Below are 17,599 nucleotides of genomic sequence, written 5' to 3' on the forward strand. Positions count from 1 at the left end.
AAAATGCAACAACTGAAATAAGAAAACTGAACGGATGGGTTCAATCGCATAATGAAGAGAACAGAGGGAAGAACCAGTGAGCTGAAAGGCAGAACAATAGAAACTATACAGTCTTAACCACAGAGAAAAAAGAGACTGAGCCAAGCCCGAGGGGCCAGTGGGACTGTAACAAAAGATGTAGCACTTGTGTGATCAGAGTCTGGGAAGGAAAGGACAGGCTGGGTAGGGTTTAAAAGTACTCACAGACGTAATGGCAAGAAATTTCCCTACGTGGAAAAGACACAGACCTACAGATTCAAGAAGCTGAGTGAATCCCAAACGGGATAAACCAAAAGAACCTATACCGAGACATATCATAATCAAACATCTGGAAACTAAAGAAAAAAAACAATCTTGAAAGTTCCGAGAGGGAAATGACAGTACCTACAGGAGAAAAACAATTCAAAGACATCAGGTTCGTCTTCAGATACCACAGCCAGGGGCAGTGGCACATTTTTCAAGTGCTGAAAGGAAACAACTATCAACCCATAATTTTATATCCAGTGAAAATATCCTTTAGGAACTTACTGTAGATAAGTCAAAATGGGATTCTAGAAACTGTTCAAGGAATCCATGAGAAAAGAAGAAACACAAAACACAGAACAAAAAGAAAACAATACATGAGTAAATAAATAAACAGGCAGACTTAAGCTCTAACATATCAATAATTATATTAACATAAGTGATCCAAATACAGAGATTGGCAGAGTAAATTAAAAATGTGACCCAACTATATGCTGTCTACATGAAACTCATTTTCAAATATAATGATATAGACAGGTTAAAAAGTAAAATGATGGGAAAACATTAATCAAAAAAAAGCAGAAATGGCAGTATTACTATAAGATAAATTGCTTCAGAGCAAAGAAAATTTCCAGAGAGGAACATTCAGTTCAGTTCAGTTGCTCAGTCATGTCTGACTCTTTGTGACCCCATGAACCACAGCATGGCAGGCCTCCCTGTCCATCACCAACTACTGGAGTCCACCCAAACCCATGTCCATCAAGTTGGTGATGCCATCCAACCATCTCATCCTCTGTCGTCCCCTTCTCCTCCTGCCCTCAATCTTTCCCAGCATCAGGGGCTTTTCAAATGAGTCAGCTCTTCACATCAGGTGGCCAAAGTATTGGAGTTTCAGCTTCAACATCAGTCCTACCAATGAACACCCAGGACTGATCTCCTTTAGGATGGACTGCTTGGATCTCCTTGCAGTCCAAGGGACTCTCAAGAGTCTTCTCCAACACCACAGTTCAAAATCATCGATTCTTCCAAGCTCAGCTTTCTTTATAGTCCAAATCTCACATCCATACATGACTACTGGAAAAACCATAGCCTTGACTAGATGGACCTTTGTTGACAAAGTAATGTCTCTGCTTTTGAATATGCTATCTAGGTTGGTCATAACTTTCCTTCCAAGGAGTAAGCATCTTTTAATTTCATGGCTGCAATCACCATCTGCAGTGATTTTGGAGCCCCAAAAATAAAGTCAGCCACTGTTTCCATTGTTTCCCCATCTATTTCCCATGAAGTGATGGGACCAGATGCCATAATCTTCCTTTTCTGAATGTTGAGCTTTAAGCCAACTTTTTCACTCTCCTCTTTCACTTTCATCAAGAGGCTTTTTAGTTCCTCTTCACTTTCTGCCATAAGGGTGGTGTCATCTGCATATCTGAGGTTATTGATATTTCTCCCAGCAATCTTGATTCCAGCTCGTGCTTCTTCCAGCCCAGCATTTCTCATGATGTACTCTGCATATAAGTTAAATAAGCAGGGTGACAACATACAGCCTTGACGTACTCCTTTTACTATTTGGAACATTATGTAATAATAACATGGTCGGTCCCCCAAGAAGATGTAGCAATCCTAAATGTGTATCCACCAAGCAACAATGTTTATGAAGCAAAACTCAATAGAACTGAAAGGAGAAATAAGTAGATCCACAAGTATGAATATAACTGGTGACTTCAACACCCTCTCTTAACAACTGATATAACAACTAGGGAGGAAATCAGCAAAGACAAAGCAGAACTCACCAATACCATCCAAGAGGATCCAATGGACATTTATAAACCATTCCATATAACTACAGCAGAATACACATTTTTTTCAATTGCCCATAGAACATATACCAAGATAAACCATATCCTGAGCTACATAAGACAAAGTGCAACAAATTTAAATAACTGAAATCATATGGCATATATTCTCTGATCACAACAGAATCAAACTAGAAATCAATAACAGAAGATAACAGGAAAATCTCCAAATGCTTAGAATCTAAACAACATCCTTCTAAATAACCCATGAGTTAAGACGTCTCTGGGAAATAAAAAATAATTGAACTAAATGGAAATGCTATCAAAATTTGTGGGACATAGCTAAAGAAGGGCTGAGAGAATTTTACAGCATGGAATGTATACATTAGAAAAAATGAAACACCTTGAATCAATCATCTCAGTTCCCACTCCAAGAACCTAGAAAAAGAGGAGCAAAATAAACCAAAAGTCAGCAGAAGGAAAGAAATAAGAGCACAAGAGAGCAGAAATCAATGAAATGGAAAACAGAACAATTTTAAAAAGTTAATTAAAGAGCTTGTTCTTAATAAAATTTCCATCCTCTAGCAAAGAACATCTTGACAAAGAAAAATGAGAGAAAGACAGAAATTATTAATATTGGGAATGAACCAGAGTATCACTACAGACTCTGCCAACATCAAAAGACTCATAAGGAAATACTATGAACAACTATATGCATGTAAATTTGACAATTTAGATGAAATGGACCAATTTCTCAAAAAACACAAACTTCCACAATTCAACATAAAATAGATAATTTGAATAGCCTATAGCTATTAAGAAAACTGAATTTTTCATTTAAAAGCACTCCAAAATGGAGTATCTGAGCCCATATGGTTATAGTAGAGAAGTCTACCAGATATTTAAAGAAATAACACCGACTCTGTACCATCTCCTTCAGAAAAAGAATGAAGAGGAGGGAACTTCCCAGGTTGCTCATAAAGCTAATATTATGATGTCAAAATCAGACAAACAGTACAGATAATACAGACTGATGTCCCTCATGTATACAGATGCAGAAAATCCTTCAGAAAATACTAGCAAATACAATTCAGCAATATATAAAAATAATTATGTATCATGACTTATTCCAGAGATGCAAGGCTATTCAGTATTTAAATAGATAACAGAGAACCCAGAAAGAGACCCACACGAATATTCCAAGTGATTTTTGACAAAAGTGCAAACACAATTCAGTGAAGGAAAGATAGTCTTCACAACAAATGATGCAAGTGTATCCGGACATCCACAGGGCAAAAAATGAACTTCAACCTAAGCCTCACATTTTATACAGAAATTAACTCAAAATGGATCACAGGCTTGAATGTAAAACTATAAAACTTTTAGGAAAAAAAAAGGGAAGCAAGAGAAAATCTTCAGAATGTAGAACCAGACAAAGAGTTTCTTATAAAACTAAATATGCAACTACCATATGACTCGGCAGTTATTCTCTTGGGCATGTGTTTATTCCAGAGAAATGAATGTTTACATGTTTTCACAAAAACTCATACACCGATGTTTACAGAAGCTTAATTTGTTACAGCCAAAGACTGGAAACCACCCAGATGGCCTTCAGTGGGTGAATGGTTAAACAAAGTACGGTGTGGAATACTATTCAGCTACAAAAAGGAATGAACCACACTGATACACACTACAGCATGGATGAATCTCCAGAGAGTTACAGAGTGAAAAGAGCCAATCCCAAAAGGTTACATACTGTGTGATTCCATTTATATAACATTCTTGAAATGTCAAAATAAAGATACAGGGAACAGATTAATGGTGGTCAGGGATTAAGGAAGGAGTGGGGCTGGAAGGGAGCTGGGTGTGGCTGTAAAAGGGCAGCATGAGGGATCCCTGTGGTGATGGGATGTTCTGCACCTTGACTATGTTAACACCAATATCCTGGTGATAATCTCGTCCTATAGTTTGGCAGTTGGTTACTGTTGGGAGACACTGGGTAAAAGGTGCATGGACCTCCCTGTATTACTTCTTACAATTGCATGTGAATCTGCAGTTACATCCCAATGACAAATTAATTCAAAAACAAAAAGCACATGAGACTGTTGAGTGTAGAAGAGGTTATTATCAATGATCATAAATGCATAATATCACTTCATTTTCTGATTAGGTCTTTATTTGGCTTCTTATGAAAGTGAGAGCCCAGAGAACCAAACAGAAAAAGAGAGGTGGAAATCTCTAAGGTGAGTCTATGTGCCAAGACAAGGTTGGGGGGTGGGAGGGCAGGGTAGAGGGAGGGGTCAGACGCTTGGGGCCAAGTCAGAGCTGAGGGACTTCAACCATACCTGGTTGTCAGCCTCCTGGGAGGCCCTCCGTGGGGGTGGGTCAGACCAGGGTCTTAGAGGTTAGGGAGGAACTCAAGCACTGGGGTATGGAGAAGAGGTGAGGACCGTGACCCCCCAGAGCTTGAGGTTGCCTCGTGGGCAGCTGAGGTGTGTGCCCCAGGGCCTGGATCCCAGTCCACACTCATGCTAGAAAGTTAGACACGCACCATCTCTTCTTGTTCAGCCTGTTAATACAGCTGAACAAGGTCAGAAAGGAGGAGCAGCAGTGGGCTCTGAGGACTGAGCCACAAAGATGGCACATGCCCCTCTGGGGTGGGGGGTCACAGCGGGTGTATAACCACAGGCCAGGCCAGCAGGTTCTCACCACCCTCAGCATGTTTAAATCTGCAGGTCTTCTATTCTGGGGAAGACGTGAGAGGCACTGAGCTGGAGGAGGAGGAGGAGGGAGAGGAAGAGAGGAAGCCAGCCTTCTGCAGCCCTGCCTGCCCCAGCCAGCCCAGTGGGAGGCGGAGGCATTGATGCGTCACTGCTTTGCAAACTGGGATCCTGTGGCCTGCCACCTGCCACAGTGACCACACGGCCCAGGCGAACTTTCTCCACCTTTTGTGAAACCTCAGCCCTGGAAGGGCCCAGGGCCTCCAAACATATGAGGGACACGTGCCTCGGGGGCCCTGCCTTCAGAACAGTGGTGGTCACATTGCTGGTCAGTCTGTCTGTCCTCGGCAATGATCCAAGAGGTTGGGCGGCTATGGTCTCACCCTTGCCACGGAGGTAGACACCTAGCCTGTCTCCAGGTGACCTGGAAGCCTTCATATCTCCAGCAGACATGAGAGGAGCCACAGCCCACTTGTGGCCCCTGCCATTTTACTAATGGACCCAGTCCTGCCCATTGAGATGGGCTGGTTTCTGTAGCCCTGTGTATACCCTTTCGGCATCCTGCTGGTAACAGGATAGCTTCCTGGTGAGAGCTATGATGCCGGTCAGTAGGACAAATTTGAGTCACGCACGTGACCATGTGTACAGTACATTGTAAATTTTAGAGTTGGTATAAACACATTGGTATACCCTGTGTATTCACATCCACTTCACCTCTCTCACTAGTGACTTTCTGCCAGGATGCAGGGCAGTGTCCCAGTTCAGGCCCAGGAACGCAGTGACCACAGGTCAGGAGGGGGACTTGGGGGTTATTTCCATGCCATAGACCCCATATCCTGCTGAAACTTGCTGGTGCACAGTAGGTATTTGGTGAGCTCCAGTGAGTGGATACTGACAGCCATGTGTGAGGCCAGATGCCTCACTTGTTTGAGTGACTAGTGATGGAGTCGGGGAGGACCCACAGCCCACAGGAGGTCCTCCAGTGGGCTCTCACTCTGCCCTTCACACACTGAGCCACATTTCTGGGCCTGGAGCAAATGGGTCATGGAGCTGCTGAGCCCCCACCTGGCATGTGACCAGGTCACCCAGTCAAGAAGTCAGGGAGTGTGATGGGCACCCCCATTCCTAGTCAGGGTCTGAGCACAGAGGACCATGTTGAAGATGCACTGATGCATCCTGGCCAGCTCCTGACCACATCAGGCCTCTCAGAGTCCAGACCCGGCTCAGCTGGGACTGGCCTCAGCTGTCTTGGCAGTGTGGCCTTTGGTCCCACCTTGGGGACAGGCAGAGACAAGACAACCAACACCCCAGACGCCTCCCCCAACTCAAAGAACTCTGCCTGATGAACCCAGGACCTCAGCAAGGATCCTGCAGCCTAAAGAGGCATGGGAGTGTGCCTGTTCAACTTGAATGGAATCTGCTCTACTCGAGACCAGCCTACCCCTGTCCATCCGAGACCCCACAGAAGCTGAGGAGTACAGCGGGTAGCAGAGACGATCTGGGTTTCAGTCAGGCCCAGGCTCCCACCCTGTCTCACACCATATCTAAGCTCTCCACAGGGGTGGAGGTGGCGATATGGGGCCAAACCCAAGGGTTCCTGGGGGTCCCAGAAGCTAACTAGAAGCACTTCCTGATCCCCTCAGGCCTGCCCAGCACACTCTCGGTGTCTGGCATCCCCTGGGGCAACACTAGACCAGACTCCTAAAGCCATCAGCAGGGACCATGCATGCACCCCAGTCGCGCAGAGCACTGCCTGTTGGAGATCAGGGCAGGTGCACAGAGTGGGTTAGTGGCCTGGAGATGCAATGGCAGGTCCAGGGCTGAGGCCTGGGAAGCTCCAGGAGGCCTCCCCAGGTTATCTCCTTCCCTCCTCCCCAGCCACAGGGAGGCAGGACATGCTGGACGGGGCCCCCAGTTCCACAGGCCCAGGCCTTGCCAGTCACCTGACTCCAGCTCCCTATTCTTGAGCAGCTCAGCTCAGGAGCCTGTGAGGAAACCCCAGAATACTGAGCTTCAGGAAGCAGCAGGAGGTCAAGGAGGCGGGGGCAGCTGGCCACAGTGTGTTTTCTGCCTCATGCAATCCTTCAGCTGGGCCCAGGATTCCAGACCCCAAATTCCTCCCCTCAGCCACACCCCTCAGAGTCCTCTCCATCTCCTACCAGAGGACCACAGCTCCTCCAGGCTGTGGGGAACATGAGGAAAGGATGCTGGAGAAGTAGTACAGGCCTGGAGGTGGAACTCTGGAGGTCAGCTGTGAGGCAGGTCAAGAATGTCACTGCTCATAAAGCCCTGAGGCTGTCTCCTATTTCCTGGTTCTGTGGCCTTGCACTGGGTGTTCCCACCACCCGGCATGCTGTAGCTCAGTTTGTCAATCTAGTAAGAGCTGCAACCTCAGACACTGCGGTCCCCCTTCCGGGGAGGGCCCCTGACGTGCAGCACTCACATCCACAGCTGCTCCCTCCAGCCTGCCAGTCCCTTTGGCCCAGGGCAGAATAAGTGTCAGCTGAGGATGGTGAGGTGAGGCCTGGGCTCATCCCCATCTCGAAGAAATTCCAGGCAATGAGGAGGCAGCCAGCCCCACAGAGAACACACGGCCAAGGGACTCAAGCTGAGGCACTTGTATCTCGGATTTATCCAGGGACCCTGCTCCCTACCTCTGTGAGCAGCTGCTTGATACCAAGCCCCCAATGCCCAGGCCAGGAGGAAGACCTTGACTCAGTAGCTCCACAGGTGGGGATCATTGTACACCTTCTCAAGTGCAGCCTCAGGGCCCAGGGAGGATTGGTACCTGGCTCATGGCCTGTAGATGGTTCCTTCATCACATCCAGGACTCATGGCCCCTCCCTGCAGAGGCCCTGCTGTCCGCCTGTTCTCCTAGCCTCAGTCCCCGTGGCCAGGTCAGATGGCTTACCTGGTGGGGGCAGCAGATGGAGCCCAGGCCTATGGACCAGGTGTCAGCAGCACAGGTGGTGCCCAAGCGTGATGCCCAGAGGCCCAATCTGGTGACGGATGACACAGCTCCCTGCCACACAGCAGGTCTGTGGCACCCAGCTCAGCACACTGCAGGCACCAGGACGCAGGGCTCAGGGGCGACCTTCATCCCCACTGTGCCCAGGAGGCCAGCAAAGGGCAGGGGCTGTGCTCATTCTTTGTGGTCTTGTACTTTTTCTTTAGTCTTCCCCATTCTATTGTTTTCCTCTATTTCTTTGCACTGATCACTAAGACGGGCTTTCTTATATTTCCTCGCTATTCTTTGGAACTCTGCAGTCCTCAGGGATCAGTGCAAAGAAACAGAGGAAAACAATAGAATGGGAAAGACTAGAGATCTCTTTGAGAAAATCAGAGATACCGAGGGAACATTTCATGCAAAGATGAGCACAATAAAGGACAGAAATGGTATGGACCTAACAGAAGCAGAAGATATTAAGAAGAGGTGGCAAGAATACACAGAAGAACTGTGCAAAAAAGATCTTCATGACACAGATAATCATGATGGTGTGATCACTCACCTAGAACCAGACATCCTGGAGTGTAAAGTCAAGTGGGCCTTAGAAAGCATCACTACGAACAAAGCCAGTGGAGATGATGGAATTCCAGTTGAGCTATTTCAAATCCTGAAAGATGATGCTGTCAAAGTGCTGCACTCAATATACCAGCATATTTGGAAAACTCAGCAGTGACAACAGGACTGGAAAAGGTCAGTTTTCATTCCAGTCCCAAAGGAAGGCAATGCCAAAGAATGCTCAAACTACCACACAATTGCACTCATCTCACATGCTAGTAAAATAATGCTCAAAATTCTCCAAGCCAGGCTTCAGCAATATGTGAACTGTGAACTTCCAGATATTCAAGCTGGATTTAGAAAATGCAGAGGAACCAGAGATCAAATTGCCAACATCTGTTAGATCATCGAAAAAGCAAGAGAATTCCAGAAAAATATCTATTTCTTCTTTACTGACTATGCCAAAGTCTTTGACTGTGTGGATCACAAAAAAGTGTGAAAAATTCTGAAAGAGATGGGAATACCGAACCACCTGACCTGCCTCTTGAGAAATCTGTATGCAGGTCAGGAAGCAACAGTTAGAACTGGACATGGAACAACAGACTGGTTCAAGGCTGTATATTGTCACCCTGCTTATTTAACTTACACGCAGAGTACATCATGAGAAATGCTGGACTGGATGAAGCACAAGCTGGACTCAAGATTGCCAGGAGAATTATCAATAACCTCAGCTATGCAGATGACACCACCCTTATGGCAGAGAGCGAAGAACAAAAGGGCCTCTTGATGAAAGTGAAAGAGGAGAGTGAAAGAGTTGGCTTAAAACTCAACATTCAGAAAACTAAGATCATGTCATCCAGTCCCATCACTTCATGGCAAATAGATGGGGAAACAATGGAAACAGTGACAGACTTTATTTTGGGGGGCTCCAAAATCACTGCAGGTGGTAACTGCGGCCATGAAATTAAAAGATGCTTATTCCTTGGCAGGAACGTTATCAGCAGCCTAGACAGCATATTAAAAAGCAGAGACATTACTTTGCCAACAAAGGTCCGTCTAGTCAAAGCTATGGTTTTTCCAGTAGTCATGTCGGGATGTGAGTTGGACTATAAAGAAAGCTGAGCACCGAAGAATTGATGCTTTTGAACTGTGGTGTTGGAGGAGACTCTTGAGAGTCCCTTGGACAGCAAGGAGATCAAACCAGCCCATCCTAAAGGAGATCAGTCCTGAATATTCATTGGAAGGAGTGATGTTGAAGCTGAAACTCCAACACTTTGACCACCTGATGTGAAAAGCTGACTCATTTGAAAAAACCCTGATGCTGGGAAAGCTTGAAAGTGGGAGCAGAAGGGGATGACAGAGGATAAGATGGTTGGGTGGCATCACCGACTCAATGGACATGAGTTTGAGTAAACTCCAGGGATTGGTGATGGACAGGGAGGCCTGGTGTGCTGCAGTCTGTGGGATTGCACAGAGTCAGACACAACTGAGCGACTGAACTGAAGTGAACTTTTTCTCTGAGCCCTCCAGAGAAGGAACAGGGATGTTCAGACAGGAAGACATTCCTGACTGGGGTTTGCCTCAGAGACCCCTGGGCCTGGCTGGGGTTCAGAATCAATTCATCTCATATGGCTAATCCATGGGGGTCCCTGAAACCCCTGCCTCCTACATTGCTTCCCTACCCACCTAGTTTCTTGGGGCAGGTGACACCACCGTGGTCAGTGACTTACCCCAGGAACTCCACCACATCCAGGCTCCTGTGGAGGCCCGTCTATCCCACCTGACAGCTCTCCAGGGCAGGACCTCAGAAAATCCCAAGGTGGTTCTCAAAGTTGTGTCCAAAGTTATCCCAGGGGACACCACAGGCCGTTTCCCTAACAACCAGAGACAGACAGCCACAAGCGTGACGCCTCGTCCTTCAGATGCCTCAGGCAGGTATCAGACCTAGGGGCACTGCATCCCCTGTGCTGCAGGGCTTATGTGAGTTTCCCAAGGAAGGGGCACCTCACCCACAGAAGCCCCCCAAGCAATGCCCTTCCCAGTCTCTAACTCCTGACCACTGATACACCCCATCCGTGAGTCAAGGGGGCACGGAGTCAGATAACTCAGTCAAGAGCCACAGTCAGGGTGCGCCTCAATTGGAAGCTCCATTTCACCCCAAAACTCAAATGCTTCCAGGCTTTATACACAGCCTAACAAACCCCATGACATGGGTGCTATCACCATCCACCTTGGCAAGTGACAAAATGTGGGCTCAGAAAGGCAAAGCCATTGGCCAAGGACACTGAGCACGCAGGGACGGAGCCTGGCCCCAGTAGAGTCCACCAGGGCTCTGTTGCTAACAGTGCGGAGAAGCCAAGAGGAGCTCTGACTGGTCTCTGGCTCTTCCTACAAGCACAAACACAGTGACACGCATCTTTCCTCCACTCTTGCCCCTTCCCCTTTGGAGGGTTGCTGAGTTCCGCAGTATCCCCTGGGGTTTCAGGTGAGCCTCTACTGTCTCAAGCCTGTGCAAGACAAAACCTCCCAGCTCCCCTACTGCACACACCCCTCTGTGGGCCCTGCTGGGCATAGTCAGGCCACCTCCCTAGCAGCAGAAAACTTCAGGCTTCACTGCATCCCCATCACACTACCGTTTGTCCCCTCATCCACACTGTAAGGTTAACATCCCACTACACAATGTTTTCAGTGAAAATGGCTTCATTTTTCACTTCTAGGATTCTAGATCCCTAGCCCAGGGTCAGATCCAACAGGGAGACACTGAAACACACACACAAGATGCTTCTCAGCAGAAGCAGGCCCTTGACCTCAGGCTGAGCACAGAGGCTGGCACTGCCTTCGACATCCAACCCTGGGCCCAGGCAGGACCAGAAGGTGGGAAGATTAACTGGGGATGACTAGACCTGAGGCCTAAGCTAGAGCCCCCACTGCTGACCAACAGACCTCCACCAAGCAAGCAAGCAAGCTGGGAGAACAGTTCAGCAGAGAGAGAGGAGACAGGAATTTATTGTGTTGGGGCAGAGTGCAATGGCAGGAAAGACTCTCAGAGGCCAGATTGTGAAAGACCAACACCCCTCCACCGGGACGGGGGAGACCAAGGAGCTTCGAGTTTACCCTGAAGCTCTGGGTTGGGGCAAGAGGGACCCCGAAGAGTTTCAGGAGATGATGTAATTGTTAATTTGATGTGTCAGCTTGACAGGACCACAGGGTCCCCAGATGTTTAATCATGTGAGGGTACTTCTGAGTGAAATTAACATTTGAGTCCGTGTGCAGTCAGCCATGTCCGACTCTTTGCAGCCCCATGGACTGCAGCCCACGAGGCTCCTCTGCCCACGGAATTTTCCAGGCAAGAACACTGGAGTGGGCTGCCACTTTCTACTCCAGGGGATCTTCCTGACCCAATCTCCTACACTGGCAGGCGGGTTCTTTACCACTGGCACCACCCGGGAAGCCCCTTTGAATCAGTGGACTCGGTAAATCAGATTGTCCTCCCCAACGTGAGGGGGCCGCATCCAATCACTTGGAGGCAGGAATAGAACAAAAAAATAGAGAAATTGCTGGCTCTCTACTTCCGACCCTGGGACACAATTCTCCTGCATTTGGCCTGAAATTCATACCACTGGCTCTCCTGATTCTCCAGCTTGCGCACAGCAGATCTTGGGACTCTCAGCCACCACAGTTACTTAAACTGATTCCTTATCATCTATCTATCTATAATCCATCTTCTATCACCTATCTATCTGCCATCTCTCTCTCTCTTTATCTATCTCTCCTCTTGGTTTCTCTGGAGAACCCAGACTAATACAGGAGGTAACATGGTCAATTTTAGAAAGATTTCTTTGATACCTTTGGACACAATCATTCTAATTTTGTAATTTATCTTAAGGAAAACAACTTGACTAGCACAGTATTTGCATAATAGAGAAGTAACTAATGGTTACATTGGTCCTGTTCCTATGACAGCAGGTAGACTGTGCTCCCCAGCCCAGCCCAGAACTAGAAAACCCGCTCTTGCTCAAGAGGCATGGCGGAACCTCTTGGAGCCGCAGTGGGAGACTGGTGCTCCAAGCCTGGCTCTGCTTGCACGCTGATGGGCTGTCTGTGAGGGGCTGAGTCCGCGATAAGGTCAGCACAGCAATACAGAAAGCTCTGCAGCCGGTTTACTTACTCTTACTGCTTTTGTAGACAGTTACATCCCATTTATTTCAATAGTTATTTGTCTTTTTGCATTAAAACATAAATAAAATACACCAGGATAGAGCACAGTTTGGTTTAAATTAAGATCTCTTAACACTTACATATACAACACCTCTGTCTAGGTCTGGCTTTGCAGTTAATCACCGGACCTCACACACTCAGGCATTTTGCAAAGAGACCTGCTAGGAGGCCCTGACAGGACACAGGTGAGAGAAGAAGGGAGGCTCAGCCAGAGCGTGGCAGTGGAGATAGAAAACATGGCCAGGTTTGGGATACATTTTGAAGGTAAAAATTTCAAAAGGTTTACTGATGGAGTATAAGTTTAATGTGAAAGAAAAATAAAGGGCAAAACTGACTCCAAGGTTTTGGGGCCTTAGCAAATAGAGGAATGACACTGCCACTTCCTGAGCTATGGGAAGACTGGGAGAGGAATAGGATTATAGAGGAAAATAAGGAATTTGATTAGAGGAAAACCCATGCTCAATTTTTATAGGCTTGGTGGGCTGCCGTCTCTGGGGTCGCACAGGGTCGGACACGACTGAAGCGACTTAGCAGCAGCAGCAGCAGGTAGCACTAGTGGGAAAGAACCTGCCTGCCAATGCACGAGACATAAGAGACATGGGTTTGAACCCTGGGTCGGAAAGATATTCCCTAGAAAAGGGAAGGGCAACCTACTCCAGTATTGCCTGGAGAATCCCATGGAGAGAGGAACCTGGGGGGCTATGGTCCATAGGGTTGCAAAGAGTCAGACATGACTGAGCGACTTATCTCACATGCATGCTCAGTTTGAGATGTCCATTAGGCAGCCCTGTGAATATGTCGAGTACAGATTAGACTGACATGATTCTGTGGTTCTGAGGGCAAGTCTGGCCTGTGTATATAAATCTAGGGGGCTTCCTGTGCAGGCTGGTTTACAACCAGGGGCCCAGATAAAGCATATAGAGAGTAGGGCAACTGAGCCCTTTGGGGCATATGAATGTTTAGAGGAAGGGGAAATAAAGCAGATCCAACAAAGGACATTGAGAAAGAGTGCCTAGAAGTTAAGAGGAAAACCAAAGAATAGACAAAAGCTGATAAAGATTCAAGAAGGAAGGAGTGATCAGCTGTGTCCTGTGCTACTGAAAAGTCAAAGACAAGAATCGAGAGCTAACCTTCACAGTGGGCAGCAGAGGTAAACAGCAAAAGGAGGTAACCTCAAAAGGAGGGGTTTCAGGGAAATGCTGGAGGTGAAAAAAAGTGAAAGTTAGTCGAATAGTCGTGTCTGACCCTTTGCAACCCCATGGACTGTAGCCCACCAGGCTCCTCTGTCCGTGGAATTTTCCAGGCAAGAATACTGGAGTGGGTTGCCATTTCCTTCTCCAGGGTATCTTCCCAACCCAGGGATCAAACCCGGGTCTCCTATGAAAGTTTGAAGACAATTCAGAAGAAAATGGAAAAACTGACCCTCCAATAGAAAAATGGGCTGAAGATATGAACAGTTTCATAGAAGAAGAAATGCAAATGACTCAAACTTATGAAAAGATGCTTATGGATGACAGAAATATTCAACCTCACTCAAAGAGGACCACATTGGTACGCTGTTTTCACTGCTTAGGTTGATAGAAAAATCATTGCAAATTGTGTGGGCAAAACTGGGGAAACAGACACTCCCATGTTGCTCTTCGTGTGTGTCCGTGCTTAGTCGCTATTGTGCCTGACTCTTTGCTACCCCATGGGCTGTAGCCTGTCAGGCTCCTCTGTCCATGGGGATTCAGTAGGTTGCCATGCCCTCCTCCAGGGGATCTTCTCAACCCAGGGATCGAACCCAGGTCTCCTGCATTGCAGGTGGATTCTTTACCACTGAGCCACGAGGGAAGCCCATGTTGCCGCATCTAGTTAATTCCGTTCTATGGAAGTGAATTTGGCGATTTTCATCACATTTGCAAATATGTATCTGCCGTCACATGGTAATTCCATCTCTTGCAATTTATCTTACCATCACGCTTGTACTCCTCCAAATGAATAAGCCTGCATACAGCTAGTCATTGCAGCACCATTTGACAGCAAAAGACTGAAACTAACCCAAGTGTCAATAAGTAGGAAATTGGTTAAATCAATCACTGCACAGCTCTACCATAGAATACCATGCAGCTGTAATGAGGATGCTCTTTAGGTATTGATATGAAAAATTATCCACTATATGATACAGGTATATAAAAGCATGTATAATATGTTATCATTTGTGTAAAAAAGGATGAAAAATATATATTTACATTTGCTTATATTAAATAAAATCTCTTAAAATTTTAAAACATTTTAAAATTCACAAAAGTCTAATAATAGTTAATTTTAGGGACATGTAGGCTGTTGATAGAAAAAGACTTTTTGCTTTTGAACTAAGCAATTCCTGGATTACTAGACAGGATATATATACTATTCATTTCAAAGAATATTGCAATATTACTTTCCAGAATATTTACCAGTCTATACTCCCACCAACAGGATTCAGGAGGCCCCCAAATCCTTGCCAACAGTTAATAGCGTCAGAATATGTTCCTGCTGCAAGATATGTATACAAAATAAGGAATCCAATTAGAAAGATGATGAGTGTCAGCAATCATAGGCTACAACACAAGGGGAGGGAACCAGACAGTGTCCAGAGAACACACAGACCAGACTGGAGTAAGTAAGAGGGCGCGGGTTCCAGGAAAAGCCTGCACTTAGAGGTGGGTGGCAGATGTGGCCATCCTAACTGCCAGTGCTCCTGGGGAGCGGAAGAAGAGATGGGCAATGAAAAAAAGTCAGGATAACTGACCTTTATTACATGCCCTTTAACACTATAAATTATTTTCATGTAGTACTTTGATTTTTTAAATTAACTTTAAAAATAATTTCTAAAGCCAAATTATAAAGTCCCATTCAAGCATTATACAGCAAAAAAATTACAATAAATCACTGTAGAAGGTAGAATGAGGCTCCTAAACCTGAGAGGACTTGTGTACCTAGCATAATGAGCAAAGAAATGAGCAAGAGCAGGGACAGCAAAAGATGGGTTTGTCTCTCAAAGGTTATCTCTTTCCAAAGTAACATGATTCCAAACACATAGAGCTACCAGAGGAGGAAATACCTGGGCATGGGGGATTGCAGGGCCTATTTTGCCAAAAGTTTTAATTTTGTTTCAGGTTCAAAGGACTTGTTAACAAAAGAAAGCACTTGTTAGACACAAATAAACAATTTCAACATTTAATTGAGGATTTTAAAACTTAATTTCAATGTATAATCATTAAAAGAAAAAAGAAAGAAGAGTAGCAAAGCAGCACATACATCACTAAATTGAGCCAACAACTGGGCCGACCAACATCCAAACTTAAACAGCACTGGGAAGTCCCTCGTTAACAGCAATCTGGAGTCTCAACTGGGAAAGGGTCCTGGGCAGTGTATCCACTCCATGAGTGAGACCTCAAGCTGTAGTTTCAGGGGCTCCCGCTTATAATCCCAGGTCACAAACTGATATCATCATCAGTTTGTGTGCAAAAATGTGGCTCTGGTTTTACTTTGACCTTTCTACAACAGTGTTCATTTCACCTTGTGAGTCATAGGATTTCGTTAGACTCCAGGAGGTTCTGCCTGACTCTCTGATTGCAGGCAGCCATGGAATCCAGGCAGCATCCGGGCAAGCCAGAAGCAAGGTCAGAGGTCTGCTCTCCTGCTTCTGAAGCTTGAACAAGACTTTCTCCTTTTTATTTCCCTAAAAGGACCAGAAAAGTTTCTCAGGGCAGTGATGATAAAAAGTCTCTTTCGAGCATCAGAAGCAGAAATATCAAAGAGATATTTACTTCTAGAATGGTCATGTAAGGCAGTCCAGGGACCCACTTCCTAGCAAAACAAGCATAAGTGGGTTTTTTAAGTTTCTATAAATTGTCTTAAGAACATAAATGAAATAAATAAATAAATAAAATAAGTGAAAAAAATATTTTAAAAGATCTACTGAAACTCGGTAAGAACAATGAAAGTCTGTGGTGTTTGAACCATGACCCACTTCCTCACTCTTAACTCTCAGCTCAACATGATGGACACTACACTCCAGGCGGGTGCAGCCAAGAACACACAGGGCTCCCTCTCCCCCCAGATCCTGGTCAAGGGTCACCCTATCTCTCCAAGGGGGGCATCCTGCCAGTTTGTATCACCCCATCTCCCAGTTCCATGCTGTGCATGTGTGTGCCAAGTCTCTTCAGTCACATCAGACTCTTTGCAACCCCATGGACTGTAGCCCACCAGGCTCCTCTATCCATGGGGTTCTCCAGGCAAGAATACTGGAGAAGGTTGCCATGCCCTTCTGCAGGGTATCTTCCTGACCCAGGGATCAAACCCATGTCTCTTGCGTCTCCTGCATTGACGGGCAGGTTCTTTACCACTCGTGCCACATGGGAAGCCCCAGTTACATCTTGTAAAGGCTAAATCCTGAGTGAGTATGGATGAGAGGTCAGAGGCTCCCTTCCTCCACCAGCCCCTATTCATACAGTGCAAACTCTACCTCAGGTGCTTTAGTCAGAGAATATTGGAACCCTGATTACCCGCACTCCAGTTCCCTTGTGTGGTGAAGTTTCCATGCTGAGAGAGGCAAGCCAAGAAGACCAAAGGCTACAGCCCGTACCCAGTTCTCTGCTCATAAAGGAAAGATATCACTCTAAGAAATCAGGTCACTGTCCCCACCACCCACGGTGGAACTTTACCCAGAAGAGACAGGCAAGCCGTCAGAACAGAGAACTCTCAAACTTTACCCAGAGGAAATTAGTTTATTTGGAATGTAATTTGGCAAAGTTCAAGCCTAAGGGCACTCTCAAAAACAATAGAGATTTTGGTAGTAAGCAATTAGTAGGAGATTACTAGCTTCATAAGAACTATAACCTAAACCATGAAAGAGCTAGGTCACCAGAAAGATATGCAGATACACAGATGACATCACCCTTATGGCAGAAAGTGAAGAACCAAAGAGCCTCTTGATGAAAGTAAAACAGGAGAGTGAAAAACTTGACTTAAAGCTCAACATTCAGAAAATTATGATCATGGCATCCAGTCCCATCACTTCATGGCAAATAGATGGGGAAACAATGGAAACAGTGACA

General features: G+C 46.1%; 1 protein-coding gene across 4 annotated transcripts in view; it reads left to right on the forward strand.

The window, feature by feature from the left end:
• RASGEF1C (RasGEF domain family member 1C) overlaps positions 1-12,557 on the forward strand; it is a 141,015-nt gene extending 128,458 nt beyond the window's left edge. For 2 of the 4 annotated variants that reach the window (XM_061421272.1, XM_061421271.1), the window contains exons 13-14: positions 4,246-4,318; positions 4,811-12,557. In XM_061421272.1, coding sequence (XP_061277256.1) covers positions 4,246-4,318; positions 4,811-4,835 — 98 coding nt within the window. In that variant the 3' untranslated portion in view covers positions 4,836-12,557. Of the gene's footprint in view, positions 1-3,657; positions 3,823-4,245; positions 4,323-4,810 lie in introns of those variants that run through there. The other 2 variants (XR_009737288.1, XM_061421273.1) reach the window with 2 other exon arrangements.
• Positions 12,558-17,599: the final 5,042 nt, after the last annotated feature.

This window comes from Bos javanicus, chromosome 7 (genome assembly GCF_032452875.1).
Source record: "Bos javanicus breed banteng chromosome 7, ARS-OSU_banteng_1.0, whole genome shotgun sequence".
NCBI lineage: Eukaryota > Metazoa > Chordata > Mammalia > Artiodactyla > Bovidae > Bos > Bos javanicus.